The sequence below is a fragment of the Sturnus vulgaris genome, chromosome 14 (assembly GCF_052056855.1).
Source record: "Sturnus vulgaris isolate bStuVul1 chromosome 14, bStuVul1.hap1, whole genome shotgun sequence".
Taxonomy (NCBI): Eukaryota; Metazoa; Chordata; class Aves; order Passeriformes; family Sturnidae; genus Sturnus; species Sturnus vulgaris.
Window position 1 is genome coordinate 5,654,640 of NC_142256.1, and position 18,962 is coordinate 5,673,601.

Sequence of the window (18,962 nt, forward strand, 5' to 3'; positions counted from 1 at the left end):
TGGACAGCAGTTCTGGGGAGCTGGGCTGTCCTTTAGGCACTTTTAGCACAAGAATTGCTGGATTCTCTTAGTCCTGGCCCTGCTGCAGCAGCCTGAGCTCTGAGTGCTGCCCTGCACAGGCACTCACAGGAGCCCCTGCACCTCCTCACTCAGCTTTTCCTGCTCCACACCCTCACCAGCCTTCCCCTCCACCTGTGTCCAGCTTTAACACTCTGGGAAATTCTTATCAGAGCTCCTGGAAAGGAACCCACGCACAAAACAGCACCAGGATTCAGCAGCAGCATCAGCCCTGCCCAGCCAGGGCACATCCTCCTCATCCTCATGGCTCACTGCAGCTGAGAGTGCAGGGAACAACTAAATGTGAGAGTGCAGAAAAAACTAAGGTGAGAGTGCAGGAGAAAAGGGAACCTGACCTCTCCTCCACACTGCCCTGGCCTCTGCTCAGTGGAACTCCCAGGCACTTCCAAGCCAAACATAACATCAAACACAATACAACACCAAAATTAACACCAAAAACCACCAAACACACCACAAACACACCAGCACTGCACTCTGCAGCATTTTCCTGTCCAGAATTTGCCCCAGTGCTGCTGAGCCCCAGCTGAACAGGGAGCTGTGAATTATCAATCGTGCTGAGCCCTCGCATTTCAGGTCACCCTGGGTCAGCTCCTGCTCCAGTTCTGAGCTGGTTTTGCTGCCCAGCCAGTGCTGCTGCCCTGGGGAGCCCCGGGCAGTGTGAGAGTGCCCCAGCAGCCCGGGGGGATGCTCAGCTCCAGGCAGGGCTCTGCTGAGTCACGGTGACAGGAGCTGCTCATGAGCTCAGCCTGCAGCAGCAGAGGGAGGGGAAGCCCTCCTGGCCTCCCAGAGCAGCTCCAGGAGGAAAGGCAGGTGCAGGGAAGAGGTTTCAGAACGGTGTTTTCTTTTAATTAAGTCACATTCTAAAGAAACAGAGTCAGCTTGGAACGGGGTCTTGCTTCTGAGCCTGAAGACACCTATCAGGAAAAATAATCAACACCTCAAAAATCCACATCACCACCAGCACAGCTGCTTTCCCAGAGAACTGAGCTCTACAAGAAGCAGGCACTACACAAGAAGCAGGTGTGCATGGGCCCCTACACCCCACAGGTACCCTCTGCTGGTGCCCAGGTGTGGCACCCACACCGCCCTGGGGAGAGAAGGCAGCACCTCCCTCCCTGCCTCTGCTGAGCCCCTGCACGCTGAGCTGAGCACACAAAGCCATGGGGCCAGGACCTGGCACTGCTCTCCTCACACTCACACTCACACTCACACTCACACACTCACACTCACAGCCCTCATCTGCTCCCCCTCTGCTCGCCAAACGGGCTCTGCAGTGACCCTGAGGGCTGGGAGGAGCCCGGAGCCCTGGAATTCAGGATATTCAGGATTCCTTGTCTGCTGGTCCAGGGCCAAAACCTGCTGTTCCAAGTGATCAGTGTGAGCCAAGGTGTGAAAATCTCAGACTTGAGTCCAACTCCAAAGTCTTCCAAGGCTTTTTTTTTTCTCCTCAGGGCAGTTTTGTGCCACTGTGACCCCAGTGAGCAGGGACAGGGACTGAAACGCTGGGAGTTCAGAGCCACGCTGCCATTTCTGCCACACCTCTGAGCCTGCCGAGTCCCAAACCTCTGCTCTGAGCAGCATCTGAAGTCTGAGCTTATAAAAAACTTTCTGCTTTTTCACCCAAGGACTTTGGCATTGATTGGCAAGTGACCAACAGAGGAGGAGGCTGCACTTTCAGTCTCCCATCGATCTTGCATGTGTGTGATTTATCTCACAGGACATCCAAGCTCCTCTTGCACACACAGCAGCTCCACTGCTGCTTTTTAGCAGCAGCCCTGTGGGAAAGCCTTGCCCAGGTGTGCAGGACCAGAGCACAGCCCTGGAGCATCCCTGAGCCAAGCCTGGGCTGCTCCCAGCTCAGGAGGGGCTGAGATCCTCACTCCCAGCACCTGCAGCCAGGGATGGAGGCACCTGTGGGACTGCAGGGGCCTGGGGGAGCACAGGGGCTGGGGACAGGAACACAGAACCTCACACCCTGCCACTGAAGGGAATCAGCTCGATCACGGTGGGGTCTGCATTCGTGGTAAAAAGTGATTTATTCTGATGCTGAAATTCAACCAGATGAAGCTCTGGATTATTTCCCCTGTCTACTGGTTTGTGCCATTTCCCTGAGGTGGAAAAATGCTCTTTGCCAGTAATTCATTATAAATGCCCCAGCCATTCCCATTAGCTCCAGCAGGTCTGCACTGCACTGCTCAGTATTAAAATATGCACAAACTTCTCTCCAACTCACCAAAACCAATTCTTGAATCGCTCTGAGAATTTAATCACATTGCAGTTCTCTTGGCAATTATCAACGTGTATGCTTCACACAATATTTACTTTCTGTGCAGGTCCCAAACTTAGAGGTGACAGTTTATTTTACATGCACAGGACAATGTCACTGAATGCTGTCTCAGGGTCAATTACAGGTACAGCTCTGCTCTGCTTTTATACCAAAGGGCTCCTTGAACCCCTGCTACCTCTGCACCAGCAGAGGAGAAATGGCAAAACAAAGCCACGCACAGCAGCAATATTCCATCAGGAGCACTGGACATGCCAGAAGAGTTGGCAAAGCAGCACAAACACATCCCAGAGCAGCTGAGAGCCCGGAGTGCCCAGGAGAAGCTGCAGGGCTGGGTGAGGGATGGGCACAAACACAGGAACCCCGAGCCAGACAAGACTGGCCAGAGCTGAGCAATGAGCAGCACATTTTTAATTACCCTGTTTAAGGACCCAGGATAAACCAGCCCTAAATCCCCTGCAGTGGAATGGTCTATAGGAAAAATGTGCATTTCACTGACAATTATTGCCTGATGTGAAAACCTCTCCAGGATGGCTCATGGCAAATGTATGGCTGGAGGTTCAGGGGCTGCTTTTTAAACTCTGCATTTTGGGCTGCTCCAGCCTCTGCAGAACACCCAACTCCTTCAGCTCCATCCCCTGAAGGAACTGCACTCAGCTCTGATCACCGAGAGCCTCCTGGGGCTCATCCCCACCCCTTCAGTGAGAAACAAGAGCTCCAGGACCGTGTGTGAGACAAACTCATCCTTAGCGTGGCTCCACTCTCGTTTAAGACAACAACTCACACAGGAGTTCACAGGGGGTGACACCTGAGGAGCCAGGTGTGGCAGGCATGGGGCGTGTGAAAGATGTGGTCATGCACAGGAAGGAAAAGGAGATGAAATAAAAGCCCCTAAAGCACAAAGTGATTCATGAGTGGTGATGTAAGGCAGGGCCACGGCACTGCTGGAGTCATCCTGCAGCAGCGGGCAGGGCTGAATCAAAGCTGTGCTCTCCTCCCGGGGAAAGGATGCTCCCCACCAGCAGCTGGGCTCCAAGGAGCTGCCAGCAAAGTCCCCCAACAAAGCCCTGGGGTGGCCCCAGTGCCACAGCACCCGTGGCTTTGGGCAGGAGCCCAGATGGGAGCTCTGTGCCATGGTCCTTCCCTTCCTGCAGGCCACACGTGGCTGTGCTCCTGTAACACACGCAGACAATTGCAGATTTGGTTTAATAGTTTATCTTCCTTTTGCTTGCCTGAATTGCTGCCTTGTCCCCGAGGAGCTTTTATCATTACATTACAGATCTTACTTTTGCTCCAACTGACAGATGCTGCAAACTATCCATAAAGTCTGTCAGGCAGCTGCAGAGATGTGCTCTGTGCAGATTGATGACACATCACTGATCCCCCTGGAGAAAACCCAGCCCTTCTCGAGGGGGCCACACTGCAGCTGCCTCTGGGGCAGGCACCTGGGTCCCCTCTGCTCACACAGGAATGACACCAGAACCAAACACGAGACAGAGACCACAACAGTCCCTCTCCTCATTAAACTGCTTCCCCAGTGCTGATTTCATTTCTCTGCAGCTCTCTGCCACACTTATCTCCAATTCCAGTGCCTTGCTGTTTCCTCTCCTGCTCCAGGAGCCTGGCAGTGTTCTGTGGGGCTTTTGCACTTGATCAATGCCACGGTGCCATCTGTGTGCTCCTGACAAACCCCATGGAGGAGCACAGCCCTGCAGGGCCTTTGAGACCCCCAGGATGTGTGGATGGATGTCACTCACTGGGCTGATCTGCTCCCCAGAGTCCCTGCAGGCTTCCCTGGAAAGGTGAGTGGAGATCAGCCGAGCTCCCCTGGGACTCATTTACAGAGCCCGAAATGCAGAGTTCATTTCCCATGCAGACTGTCACACTGCATGCCCTGCTGAAAGCACCATTATCAGCTAAAGAAATGCTGGGAACACTTGAAAAATCATGCTGGAATTGGATTTCTGGCAGCCTGAAGCAGGGGAGATGCTCCCCAGCAGCCCCTGCCCATTCCCTGGGCTCACTGATGGAGCCAGAGCTGGTTTTTCCTCTGAGAGATTCTTGTGATTATTGCCAAGAACACAGCAACCCAAGCAGAAGGCAGCAGGGGATAAACACAACATTATTGAGAACTTGGGTGATAATTTCCCTTAGAAAAGTAGATCAAAATCAAGTGGACACCTGTCTTTGTGAAGAGTGTTTAAGAGCACGAGTTTGGGAAACCACACAACAAAAGTCTGTCTGAGGCCTTGCCAAGCCCAGCAAGTTCAAGAAGATTAAAAAAATAAATGTAAGAAAATAATTGTCTAATGAGGAAACAAAAATGACCACTGTTACAAAGGGGGAAATAGAGAGGTGTCACAGTTAATTTTGCACTGACATAAACTATGAATTCAAAGGTATTGAAGGATTCAAGGGAGACACAATCCATGGGAACATAACCACGTCAAGAACGACCCTTAACCAATGCAAAGAATAAAAGTTACAACCCAGGTGAATCTCAGGGCTCTGCCTGAGATGCACATTGAGCTAAAAGCTGCACTTCCCCTAAAGCAGGGTGAGAATCTGCCCCTTCTCCTCCCAGCCAGGGCTGCTGGAAGGGATCCTCATCCCCTCAGGGGAGCTCAGGGCTGTGCCAGGGCAGCAGGGAGTGCCCAGAGCTGGGCACAGCCCCTGCCCTGAGCCCTGAGAGCCAGGGGAGACTCCTGCAGCACCCAGGGCACAAACCACAATGACAAACCCCAAAGACAAACCCCAATGACAAACCCCAAAGACAAACCCCAATGACAAACCCCAATGACAAACCCCAGTGACAAACCCCAGTGACAAACCCCAAAGACAAACCCAGGGCTCCTCTGCTCCTGCTCTGACACAAGAGCACAAAATATGCAAAGCTGCCCCTGCTCCCAGCTGTCAGGATTGCAAAGTAAATGGGAGATTTGAATAAGTTTGCTTAATTTTTATCAGGATTAAGGGAATCATTTGTTGTAGATAAAAGAATACACTTTCCTTTATTTTCCTCCTTGAGAAAAATCTATTAATACTGCATAATTAAAACTCCTGAACTTGTTCCAGCTAAATGTTCTTAATTGAAATATGGTCTATTTTTAACTATTTTTTTTTAATAAAACTACTGTCTGCTCTCGTGAGAAACGTCACTGAAAATTATTAACTGACATTTGTCACCCAAACGACTGATAAAGCTGCTCTTTACTCTCTCACCTACTGGAAGCCATGAAATTTCTATTTGAAAATTCTGGCTAAACAACAACAACAAAAATTTCCTTTCTCGAATTGCTTTTATTTACAGCAATAGATTCTATAGGAAGACACAAACCCTGCTCATGTCTGGGTGTGTGACACCAAAGTTGTCCCTTGCCCTCAGTGCCCACGAGATGGGGTCCCTTCTGTTTGGGGTTTTGGCTCAGGGCTTTTTGTATTTCAGGATTATCCAATTCAGCTCCCTTTGATTCCACACATGCCCAGGGTTCCTGATGGCAAAGATCCAGAGAGCAGAAGCAGAATGTCCCAGCATTGCTGCCCAGCCTCTCTTTCACGGGTTCTCAGCAGAAATTATTCATTCCCCACAGCTCCCCCAGCCCAGAATGCAGGTGTTTACTTACTGATGTGTACAGGTATCCTTCACTGTTCATGGCCAGGTATAATTTTGTCTGAACCCCCTGGATTGCCACCACTCGTAGGCCCACAGGGATGAGGTTAAACAAAGCTGGGAGAGAAAGATGGAGAGCAGAATTAAAGCTGTGGAGAGAAAACAAAACCACAATCCCCAGCACCAAATCACAAATGCCTGCTCATGCATATTTTCATTTCTGGGGGTGCTGCAGGGCAGTCCTTCTGCCATCTCGTGCTTCTCCAGCGATTTTCAGAAATGATCTGAGGGCATCAGGGCCTCTCCTGCAGATGGGAACTGCTGGCAGCCAAAAGAATTGATCTCTGGGCTTTGTTAGGCTGGTTCTCTTTTGCCATTAACTGCAAATTCTTTTGCCATTAAGCAAACAAACAAAAAAACTTTCAAGACAATCAAAACTTTCTTTTCCCCAAGTCAGTAAACATTTTGGCCAAAAGGAAGGAAGAAGATGAAATTCAGAAAAGCTGAAAACCATCATTAGCATCTCAAAATGTTTCCACTTATAACTCATTGGGGTTTAATTTCTTCTCTTTTATAGAGGAGAATGGGTTTGAAAAAACAGAGTTAAATAACTTCAAAACGAAATGAAAGGGCAGCATATTCTTTAGATCAACCCCTGAATCTGTGCTTTCAGAACTGCTCTGCTTTCAATGTTCTGCTTGCATTTCTGCTTGTACACATGCTAATAGTGCAGGATTTATGAGCACAGAAACAACTCTTCAAAAAATGAAGATTCTGCTTTGCAAAGTGGCAAACAAAGAAAGTAAAAAATAAATAAAAGCAAAGCTCTGCCATAGCTTGGGTTCAGGGATATATTAAAATTGAACACAAGAAATAAGGAGTTGAATACAGTACTCTGTGCTCAATATGTAGGATTAAAAATAAAGGAGAGTTAAGAAAATTATCATAACCCAAAGCATCTCCTTCCACTCTGTAGTAGAAATCAGAGACAGGATAAAGTGATGCCAAACACTTCTCATTTCCACTGATTTATCACTTGGCTGAAAAACTCTGGCTTCAGGCAGAGGCTTGATATTTATGGTCACTGTCTAAAGCCAATTTAAAATCAAATTATGAATTTGAAATATTTTTATTATTTTCAACATTATGGCTACGAATTATGACCCATTATAAATTCCTTTTTCAGCCTGAAAACTCCTAAATGGTCATATTTTAGTAAAAAAAATAAAATATATATATATATAGCTTGACAGCATTTAACAGAGATCCCAAATTCTGCCTTTGGGGCTGTAAGAGCACATGGAGTGTCCTGAGGTCGGGGCATCTCTGCACTGTGGCCAAACAGAGCAGGAAAAGGGGAAATATCCAGAGGTAACAAATAAATGCATCAAAGCTCTTTTTCCTTCCCTTTCATAGGCAGGAGGGCACCTGCAGACACAAACACACACACAGAGCCTGCTCACCTCACCTCCAGCCCAAAATCATCCACTTCCAGCCCAAAATCACCCACACCCAGCCCAAAATCCACATAAAGCCCAAAATCTACATCCAGCCCAACATCACCCACACCCAGCCCAAAATCCTCCACACCCAGCCCTTCCCTTCACTCAGAATTCCTGGTTCTGTGCAGCTTTGGGCTGAAGAAATCTGGATTTTCAGTCAGGGGAATGGATTTTTCATTCATTCCATGAAATTATTCTATCAAACAATCCAGAGCAATTTGCATCCTCCCCTTTCCCAATGCCATTTGGGCTGTTTCCAGTAAGGATGAGGATATCCATGGCAAAGAGCAGCCCAGCAGTGCCTGAGGGAGGGATGATCTCTGCCAGGGTCCTCGTGCAGTCTGAGGTGACAGAAATGAAGAGGCAGCAGGCACAGCTGCCTTTGGGAGCACAAACATTTCTGTGAGCCTTGCCTGGGCCACTGCACCTTTGTCCACTGTCACTGTTCCCACACTGCCTCATTTTACCAGTCCTGAAACCTTCCTGTCTAGCTGTGTGAGACCCTTGAGTATTTTTCACACACCCAATCAATGCCCTAATCATCTTTTCCTGTTTTCTGTTAATCCTCAGAGTTGTTAAAATAAAAATAAAAAAAAAATCCAAAAACAACAAGTAAAAATCCCCAGAAAACCTGAGGGAAAGCTGCCTGAAAGTTGATGGCACCATTTAGAAGAGGTAGTAAATAATAATAATAATTGGGCAATGTGAAGTTGAAAATGGTGCTGAAGCCCCAGTTAGTGGAATAGCAGGGTGCTGTTGAATGAGCCCGTGTGAGAGTGGAGATAGTGTTCTTCTATTTCAGGCTCTGAGTAGGCGAGCAAATTTTCCCTGCCGAAAAAAAAAAATCTAATAAAATCCAAAGGACAGCAATGAACTTCTCTGGATTACCATGGAGATAACATTTGCTTTGTTTGTCACATGTGTCATCATTACCTCCCCTAGTTCATTACTTCTCTAAGTGGTTTTTGTCTGTGTTTCTCCAGAGCCAGCAGGTCTGAAGGGCTCTGTGCTGAGCCCAGGACAGGGACAGGACACCACAACCCACACACACACCACTGACACTCGTGTCACTTACTATAACTACTGTCCTCCTCCTTTGTTCCATCAATTGTTCCATCTGCTTGCAACTGCAAGTGGAATCCTTGCCTGCTGTACAGCTTTGTTACTATACCTTTAAGCTGAGGCTCTGCAAAGAAACAACAGTGAGATTAATGTGGGAAATCCTGGTGTGCTGCTCCAAGCCAGCAGGACGTGCAAAACAAATCTTCAGGTTTCTTCTCAAGGCTGAGGTAAGAAAAAGACCCAAACCAAGAGCAGGGCTACCAGCTTGGTAACACTTTTCATTTAGGCTGAGATCAAATTAATGTCCGTGAAATCAATTGGCAGAATGATTAAATGGCACTCTCGATTCCAGCGTGAGTAGCACAGTGAAATCTGCTTCCAGGGAATGCAGATTCCAGCAGGGCTGCCTGGCCCCAGCAGCCCAGCCCTATCTCACTGCAGATTAAAAATGAGCTGGCACAGAGCACATCCAGTCTTTTAAAAAGGTGTGAGTTCTTAGATGGAGAGGAAAAAGAAGACAATTACAACAGCATTAATAAGAGGCACAGTGACAGCAGAGAGCCTCAATGTACAGCAGCAAACGTCTAGCACAGGAACTGCTGCAGCTCCAATAAACAAACCCCCATTGCTCACTGCTCCAAAGAGTACAGAGATAAACTACTCAATGAACATATGGAAAATGGAGAGGGAAACCCTGAAATGCAGCAATGTGTGGAACTGCAAAATAAATATTACCATAAGGACTGAGGTAATTACCTCATCAGCTAGAAGAAGAAAGATCAAAACAACGCACAGTTTGGAGAGATTTCTTTTCTCCCATAACCATCCCCAGCCTCACAGCTAGAAAGGGAGATGTCACACAAATCCACATCCCTGCAGCCCAAAGGCACAGAGCAGCAGGGCGTGCTGTCCAGTGTGCCACTCCGGCTATCTGGCTAGAGCATCACGAGGGGTTGCAAGGAACGTGTGCATGCACTGCATGCCAATGACATCTGCATTGTAGCCTTTGACACAGCTCTGCTTCTCAGCGGCTCCTGCAGCTCCTCCACAGCGTCCCGGGCTCCTCAGAGACAAAGCCTGGGAGGATGTGGGGTGTCACTGCCAGCTCTGCCTCTGCACGGGGCTCCTTGTGCACTGGGAGCTCTGCTACTGCACCCCATTTCAGCAAGAGCTTACAACAGTTTGCATGAGTGTAGTAGATCTCACCAGCAACTTCGATAAGAGTCCTCATGGACACGCAGCTCCTACCTACCAACTTTGCCGAGCAGAAATTATCCCACCCCTCACGTTCAGCCATACCCCATCCCAAAGCCGCTGCCAAAGTGGGAGCAAGGCAGAGGTGGAGTGGCCAAAGCATCGATGCTCAACCCAGCAAAGCCACGGCAACATTGCCAGAGGGTTTTGCTCCTCCCACACACAAAACAATCCACTCGGAGCAGGACCCAGCGCTCACGGCTGCTCCTGTGACCCAGAGCACCTCGTGCCCACGGGGCAGCTGCAGGTGTGGCATTCCTAGAAAGGCACGGGGCGCTGGCAGGGGCCAGCAAAAGCACAAAGCCTCGTCTGCAACCAGCAGATAAAGCACGGCACGGGCATTGTGTGAAGCAGGACACCAAAACCAGATCTCCAGAGCACAAAGTTATTTAACACACAACTGAGAGAGGTGTGGGACCTTCCCCGCCAGCATCTCCCCCACAAACACAGCCCTGTGTGTTCACGTGTGCCACACAGCGACAGACAGCCGGCACAGGTACCTGGGCGCACACAGGTGTGTGCAGGTGGGGCACAGGCAGCACTGTGTGCTCCCCACATCAACCAGACGGCCAGAGCAGGGGAAAGGGCTGCCAGGGACACCCAGAGAGCCCGGCCAGGACTGGCAGCACCTGCAGGTCCATTGTGGGAGCGCTGAGACACCGTTCCCCCTTCCCACACCCGGCACACATCCCAGCTTCCAGCACATCCCATCCCATCCCATCCCACACCAACCCACGCCCCAAACACACAACCCCTGCCAACCTGGTCGCCTCCTTCGCCTTTTCTTGGAGCCAAAGAGTTTGACCCTGGAGAACACATTGAGCTTGTTCTTGTCGCAGCTGCCCTTGCTCTTGCTGGGGCTGCTGACACACTTGCAGGCATTGGACTTCTCGCGCTCCCTGGCCTGTCTCTTCTGGCGGATCAGGGAGCTGGCGATGGCTGCGGCCATGGCCGCCACGGCTCAGGCACGCGGGGGGCGCTGGCCAGCCCTGGCCAGCATGCTGCTCGCTGTCCCCAAGGCTGGGGACACTGCCCGACAGCCTGGCCCACGCCAGCACCGCCGACCAGCCCGGGGCGCGCCGTGGGAACGGCCACCAGAGCCCCCGGCTGGGCACCCAACTCTTGAGCTCGAGCGCTTTCGTCCTCTGCGATCTTCCCCCTTTCGGCTTCCCGGTGCTCTTCTGTTGCTCCCAACTTCTAGCAGGGGGAAGTTTGCCGGCAGAGGTGAGCGTTTCTACGGACAGCGCGCAGATCCCTCGCAGGACATCCCTCCGGGCTGCTCCCGACGCGCTCGGCACGCAGACACGGCGCTCGCACTGGGCGCAGGATCATCGCATCGCTCCCAGCCCCGACTCCTGCACGGAACTTTTCTCCCCACCCGTGCCCTCCCCACTGAAATCCCAGCAAACACCTGTTGGACTCCAGCAGGGGCTGTGCACTTGCGGGATTTTCTGGATCCTTTTTCCTCCTCTCTTCAGGCGAGCCCCGCAGCAGCTGGAGGCGCTGGGCTGGCTGCGGATGCCCGGCCTGGGGAAGGCTCTGCCAGGTGAGCTCGGCTCCCGCTCCGCAGCACTTGCAGCAGGTAAACAGGCGGCTCCGGGCCGGGGCTGCAGCAGCAGCAGGAGCAGCAGGAACAGCAGCAGGAACAGCAGCAGCACCAGGATCCCTCCGGCAGCGATGCAGGCACCGCGCACTCCCCACGAGCCGTGCGCTGGGTACAGAAATGAGGCGACGCAGCAAACCCTGATCAGCGCCTCCTCCTCCTCCTCCTCCTCCTCCTCCGTGCCTCCTCCTCCTCCTCCCGCTCGTCTCCAGACGCGGCGGCGAGCGGGGAGCGCAGAGGGGCGAGCGGGGAGCGACGAGCGGGGAGCGGCGAGCCCTGCCCGGCGCTGCGGGGCCACGGCGGGGAGGGGGCTCGGGGCGGGCAGAAGAGCGGCCCCGGGCGGGGGTACCGGGGGAGAGGATGCCCAGGGGCGGGGGTACCACAGGAAGGATGCCCAGGTACCACAGGAAGGATGCCCGGGGCGGGGGTACCTGCGGCGCTCGGAGCCGCCTCCCGGCAGCGCAGACACCCAAACAGACGTGACTGCGGTGAGCAAACAGCCCCGCCGGCAGCGGAGCCAGCACACCTGGCTGCCAGCAGCGCCGGGGCTCGGGGCAGGCGGGCACTGCAGCCACAGCTCTCCCTTGCCATTCCCTCATCCCTACACCGTGTCCCCTCTCTGCCCCAGGGATTTCCTGGGGGCTTTTTGCCTCTCTCGCCGCTCCTTTCCACCGCCCGCTCTCAGCTCCAGTTTTGTAGGAAATCCTCAGAAAGAACAATTTCCTTGTCGCTGCCACATTCTCCCTTTTGTCCCCGCACGGTGCCTGTGTGTCCCCCAAGGCCAGGCTCTCCTCCAGGCCGGGTTTATTCCCCCAGCTCGGGGGTACCAGGGCAGCAGAGCCGTGCTGGGCAGAGCTGGCACCGCGCTGTGCCCGGTGCCCTGCGGTGGGACCGAGCCCGCACACAGCCGGGACACGGGACACACCCGGGATATGGGATACATCGGGATACGGGACACAGCCGGGACACGGGATACACCCTGGATATGGGACACGGGACAAGGGACACACCCGGGACACGGGATACAGGACACGGGAGCTCCTGGAGATCCCTTTGCACCCACTCCCTGCTCTTGAGCGTGCTGTCAACAGCTGGAGCCTAAATCAAACCAGCTCAGGCTGGGAATAAAGCAGAGATCTGCAGCCCCGGAGGCAAACAACTCTTGAGAGAATTTATCCCGAGGCAGGGGAGGTTCACAGGCACTGAGGATGGGTGGGATGGCCCTGAGAGCTGGCTCCAGGCGGAGCTGAGCCCTACGATGGCAACAGGCTCCTGTCACCCAAGTGTCACCAGGGCTGGCAGTGCATCCCCCGTGCCCTGTGCCAGCTCTCCTGGGCCCCACAGACACCAGGGAAGGCTGGGCTGGTGGCACAGCACCAGGGTCCTCATGTGCTTCCAGACTCACCCAGGCTTTGAGGGAATCTGCCCCTTCTCCTCTCCTCCAGGTGCCCTCGGCCAAACCCGTGCTGTCCTGTCTGTGTCACACACTGGGACTGCCCTGGCACGAGCAGCAGAGGCTGGGCTGGCCCAGCATCTCCACAGCTCAGCTCAGGGGCTTTGCTGTAATTCTGCCACCACCACAGCCCTTCCCTGGGCTGGGCACAGCTCATGGCAGATCCACACCCCTCCCCTGCCCGGGCATCCCTCCCCTGCTGGAAGCTGGGACAGAAAGTGCCCACCCTGAGCAGTGCCCAGGCTGTGACAAAGTGCCCAAAGTGCCACCCTGAGCCATCCCCAGGGTGTGACAAAGTGCCCAAAGCGCCCACCCTGAGCAGTGCCCTGTGTGTCCCTCCCAGCCGAGTGTGAGCCTGGCACACACACACACACACACACACACAGACACACACACAGACACACACACACACAGAGGCTTTGGGAGACAGCCCACACACACAATATTAAACCAATACTCCTAATTCCTTATTTCAGTGTAAGAGCAGGGTGAGAAGAGCTGCCATTCACAAGCTGCAGCACCACCCTGGTGTGCCAGTCCACACAAGGCATGTGAAAGCCAAGGCAGGAGCAGCTGGGTGTTATCAGCAATAGCTCATCCCCCTCAGCTCACCATGGGTTTGCCATCCTTCCACTCCCAGCACAGCCATGAGTGAGACTTGGTTTTTTCCCTGAGACTCACCCATTACTTTATAAATATTCCCAAATTGGAAGGCAGTGTTTGATCTTCAGATCAAAGTGAAGCTGCCTCATTGTGATCTGTCCCACAAGGTCACAAGACGTTGCATTTTCCCAGAGACTAACCAGAACTCAGAATCCAGCTACCCTTGAAAATCCCGGGAAAAGCAGTATATAAAAGCACTATTTGGGATATCTTTCTGCCAGCAGTCCAGCCTGCATGCTTAAAATCCATAATGAAAATTCATTTGCACAAATGTTCCTTGACAGATAACTAAAGAGAGGAACAAAAATAGCATATATGCATAATCAGATTTAAGTTTCAAAAAACATTCCTCCAGTTTTTTTTGCATGAGCAACCTCTTCATCTATCGGCACTCCTACAAACATGTCTTCATTTACTATAAATGGCACATGAAAATGAAGATCTTGTTGGGAAAATGTCTTTGGTACAAGACCAGCCTTTGGACTACTTCAGTGTTCCAGACAGAAAAAATCTCAAGGAACAGCTTTATTTTCTTTGAAAAGCAAGAGCTGTTCAGTCCCCACCAAGCCAAAAAGGTAAAATAAAATAAAATTACATTCCAAGTGACTTTTGAACGTAGAAGGCAACCAGACATTCCTTGAACACTCATTGCCTCTCCTTGTTTATGATTATTGCAGTGGGGCCATCAAAGCTAAGGGGTTCAGTGGCAGTGCCACTGAAATCCAAGAGAAAGCAGCATGGGACACACTTGTCCAGCCTGCCAGGGACAGTGCCAGCACCTCCCTGCAGCTGCCAGCTGACCACAGCAATGCCACTGCTTTCAGCCAGGCAAAGGTCTCACCCCCTCTGGATTGATGGCTTTCCCTCCCAGCCACGTGCTGAGTGTTTGCTGAGGATTATTTCCCTGGTTCTGATCACTGCCATGTGCTCAAACCTTCAGAATTTGCCTGGCTGGGGCAGCAGCAGAGCCTGAATTTGGCAGCCAGGCCAGGGGTGGCTCTGGGGCTGAGGCAGGGCAGGTCTCCAGCAGCACAGAGCAGCAGCCCCTGCCTGGCCCCTGCACTGGGAGCCACCAGAGCCCCAGCACTGGCCCAAGTGCAGGCAGGGCTGGCTCTGTCAGGGAACGAGAGCCAAGTGCCAGAGTTCTGGTTTTCCTCTGTGCTCTGGCAGGTCCCACTGCTGCCTGCTCTGAGCTTGGGTCTATCCTGAGCACAGAACATTTCCAGGCTGCCCCATCTCATGCTGAGCAAAACAAAAACTGAGACCAGCTGAGAAACACCAAGGCAGCAGCAGAGCTGGCTGCCATGGGAGCAGCTCAAGGACAGACAGACAGACAGACAGACCCCACTGTGCAGCATGTCCATGGTCAGGGCAGCCCTGAGCACAGGGATTCCTTCCCCCAGGGCTCCTCAGTGACCTGAGCCCTAGGTGAGACCTGAGGGCACCCACGCTGCTCTGAGCCCTGGGAGCAGCAGCAATGCCCAGGACAATGAAGCAGAACTGACTTCCAGCCCCCTGGGTCAGAACATCCCATCCTCAGACCAAACTCAGTTGGTTATTCTCAGCACTCTCAGTTATTTCCTCTTCCTCTATAGAAAAAGTATTATAAGATTTGTAGTAGACCCTATACAAACTAACAGTGTTTGGAAAAAAAAAAAAAAAGCTGCATCAAAATCAGACCAGAAGAAAAAATCCCAAGCCAGCTCCAAGCCTCTCTCAGTCCATCTGAAACCCCAAACCACTCCTCTACAGTTACAAGCTTGAAGCTGCTTTGGTGTGACAAAAACAAATCAGCCTGGCACTGGGTGTCAGGAGTCCCTCCTGAGGCTCTTTTTTCTTGCTGTTACAGAAAAAGTAGGAAAAAAAAGCTTCAAACATCAAACCTATGGACTATTTCTACTGCCTACTCTCTCCAAAAGTAGAGCATTATTTTCTGAAAAGCACCACCAGAATCCTGTCTCTCTTTTCAGGATGAGATAAACAAGACTTCCTCCAGTCAGGGATGACACAGCAGCACTGAGGCCCCGGTGGTTTTTGCTCTCCTAAATAAACAGAATTACAATTCACCAAGAAGCAGAGCTGCTCAGAGCCCAGTCCTGCATCACTGCTCTGGGAAATATCCATGGAAATGACTCAGCTTTGCTCTGCAGCCAGCCCCAGGCTGGGCAGGGCTGGGGGCTCAGGGATCTGCACCTCTGCTGGCCCCTGTCCCCCCCGAGCCTGGCTTTAACCAGCCAGGCTTAAACAAACAGCATCAGCCTGGCTTTAACCAGCCAGGCTCAAACAGAACTCAGCCTGGCTTTAACCAGCCAAGCTCAAACTCAGCCTGGGCTTTGTGCTGAGGGCAGGTGAAAAAAGGTCTTGGTGGAAGCTCCAGCCCAAGAGCTCAAACCTGAGGATATTTTAGTGACTGACTGGGATCCTGAAAATTAACAGCAAAGAATGGCTACAGTCAGCAGCTGCAAACAGAAGTATTTCTACGTTGAGAGCATAAGGACACTTGTAAATAGTGATGTGGATGTTCCTGTGTGTCTGTACCATGGATTTTTGCAGAAGTGCACTGGGCAACCTTGCTCAGAAACAAAAAAATTCAAAATAGATTCCAGTGCAGACATGGCACCTAGACCCACTTTACCTGAAAGCTCACTGCTTCCTCAAAGGAGGAGGTGACTCGTTCATTTTTATCTTCTCAGGGTACAGAACCACAAATCCCAGCACCAGAAGAGACCCCAGTACAACCGGGGCACAGCACTGGATGTGCCAGAACCCACCCAGCCAAGCACAGAACACACCCCTGGCTTCAACACCTGAGACACCTCACTGGGACCACTGAGATATCACCAATAATTGTGCAGCTGGTGCATCACTAAAGGTTCTCACAGTCCAAACCCATTCTCTTCTCTTCTCTTCTCTTCTCTTCTCTTCTCTTCTCTTCTCTTCTCTTCTCTTCTCTTCTCTTCTCTTCAAGTTTGCCAGGACAAGCTCTTCTCACTTTGGGTCTCCATGACTCACTGCCCTGCTCAGTGCTCAGGATGGCCACAACACCTCATATAAAGAACTCATATAAAAAACTCCACTTTCCTGTCATATTCTCACAGAAAATACTAATGAGAGAAAACCCAGTTCTGCCTTTTCCCAGCTGTGAATTCCAATTCCTTTACAGCACTGTATCAGTAAAAAACTGGATTTGATCTGACCTGGTAGTGCAGCCATTTCCGGGAAAGGAGGGCATTGTTTGAAGACAGAAAAACAGAAATACTTTTGCCTGGGTTAATTCATATTCACTCATCCCAAAATGTCAAGCACAAGAGCTCACCCGTGGTGCACAGATCAGTGCCAGTGAGCTGGGAAAGGTCACAGAGCACACAGAGAGCAGCTCCCAGCACGGGAATGTGTTACCCCGGGGCAGGGCTGAACTCGAGCAGTGCCCCAGTGACTCCTGTGCCCAGCAGCCCTCCCACACCAGCAGGCACACAGGATCTGCTGCTCCTCCAGCACACGGCTCTGGCAAACTGCAAAGTGACAGCTTTTGGTCCCTGAAATATTTACATCTCAGCATGGGACACGCCACAAGTGTGGGCTGGATGCCACTGTCGAACTTCACACGAGGCCACCTCACACATGACAAAACCCTGTAAAAAGTCCCTCACAGAGCCAAGGCACGCTGTCTGCAAATTGCCACATTACTCAAATAAGATTTTTCCCACCTTTTCACAGATCTGATGGCTCATCCTTTGTCAACAGCTCGATAAAAACAGACTCAGTGGGTCTCCAGTGAGTTGGAGACTCTGAGAGTTCTCCTCCTTCCACCTGCACTCCAGCATCTCCCCAGCACCTCCCCAGCATCTCCCTGCCCTACTCAGAAGGAGCTTCTGCCCCACTCACTACTTGGCCTCACAGAGCCCAGGCCCTGTGATCCTGTGTTGGAGGCCAAGCCTGGCAATTCCCACGGCTCTGTTAATGAGCTAAGACTCAGCTGGTTCCTAATGATGAAAACAAATTACCCAGACTGGGGTCAGAGGAGCCTGGCACTGGTTTTCTGTGAGTTCCACCCAAATGCCAAGGTCATGGCACCACATTCACACAGACAATGAGAAGGTGAGCAGAGCTGGTCACAAATGAAAGGGACTGTGAGGAAGAAGTGCTGGATGTGTGTGGGATGGGAGCAGAGCTCCCCAGGAACTGGAGTTGGACCCTGCACCAGTCAAGGATGCTTCTGGAAATGTGGAAGTGGAGCCTGGCTCACTCAGTGACATGGAACTGGAAGCAGTTTACCCAAACAAAATGCTGGTCTCAGCCTCTGTAAGGAGGAAGGAACATCCTTGTGGATTGGAAAAGGAGCCCTGGGCCTGAGCTTCCATCGTGTGTCAGCTCACCATGGAATAACAACCATGGTCTGAGCTGAGCAGAGGGGTAACACGACCTGACTGAAGTGATGTAAAAAGGTTTAGCTAAGCTCGTCTCACCAGCTATCTGGGCTGAATACTCAACAAAGAAGAGATAAAAGCACCTGAGATGGCAATCCATTCCCACACAAACACCAGTATTTTCCCAGAGATGGGAAGGAAAAGATCAGCTCTGCTTTACTGAACTTGTTGCAGAGTGATTCACACTGCACCCCGTGCAATGCTCACCACCACCAGAACTAAGGGATCATTTAATGAAGGTCAGTGCAGCCCAGGGTCTTGTTCCTGGCAGTGCTCACTCACACACGGGCAGACAAATCCAGCCCAGGCAGAGGCTCAGTCACACTTCCCACACCCAAATGGCCCTGCAGGAATTGGCCTCATGGCAGCAGCTGCTGCTGGCAAGAGCAGAACAAAAGTGGCATCAAGAAATCACACAGGGAGCTTGGGTTGAAAAGTACAGTGCAGCACGAGTAAACAGAAGAGAACTCATTGCCACAGGTTGGATGCACTGGTTTTCACAAGCAACACCACGAAAAATACTGGCCAGCAAACAGGAACATGAACCACAAGCCAGCATCTGCTCTGGGGGATTTAAATAGGTCTGGAGACTAGGAAAAAAATGTGTATGCAAATTTCACATAAGCAAATTAGAAGAAATTCAGAGAAGTCAATGCAGAGAAGGAAGCTAATGGCAGAACATCTGCTGCTGCTCCCAATATTGGCATTAGCGGCTGGGAACATTTCTGGGGACTCAGACCTCATCAGAACGCTCAGAAAGCTTCTGTTGCTATGCAGAGAAACCCTGCTCAGAGATCTGAGACAGGGAGCTGCCTGAGCTCACTCTGTTATTCCTTGTTTAGGTCCAGCTCAGCTCTGCTATTCCTTGTTTAGGTCCAGGAGCTGCCCGAGCTCAGCTCTGCTATTCCTTGTTTAGGTCCAGCTCAGTTCTGTTATTCCTTGTTTAGGTCCAGCTCAGCTGCAGCAGAGCCACGTTTGTGGCACAGGCTGGGTAATTGTCCCACCCTGACACATTTCTGCCCAAAC

The 18,962-nt window shown here is 51.6% G+C and overlaps 1 protein-coding gene across 5 annotated transcripts in view; it reads right to left on the reverse strand.

Moving 5' to 3' along the window:
* The window catches only part of FGF13 (fibroblast growth factor 13), a 160,965-nt gene that overhangs the window by 27,969 nt on the left and 114,034 nt on the right, over positions 1-18,962 (reverse strand). For 4 of the 5 annotated variants that reach the window (XM_088173410.1, XM_014885011.2, XM_014885009.2 and 1 more), the window contains 2 exons: positions 8,550-8,660; positions 5,986-6,089 (listed from right to left, as the gene is read on the reverse strand). In XM_088173410.1, the coding sequence (XP_088029536.1) occupies positions 5,986-6,089; positions 8,550-8,660 (215 nt within the window). Of the gene's footprint in view, positions 1-5,985; positions 6,090-8,549; positions 8,661-10,552; positions 11,517-18,962 lie in introns of those variants that run through there. The other variant, XM_014885008.2, reaches the window with a different exon arrangement.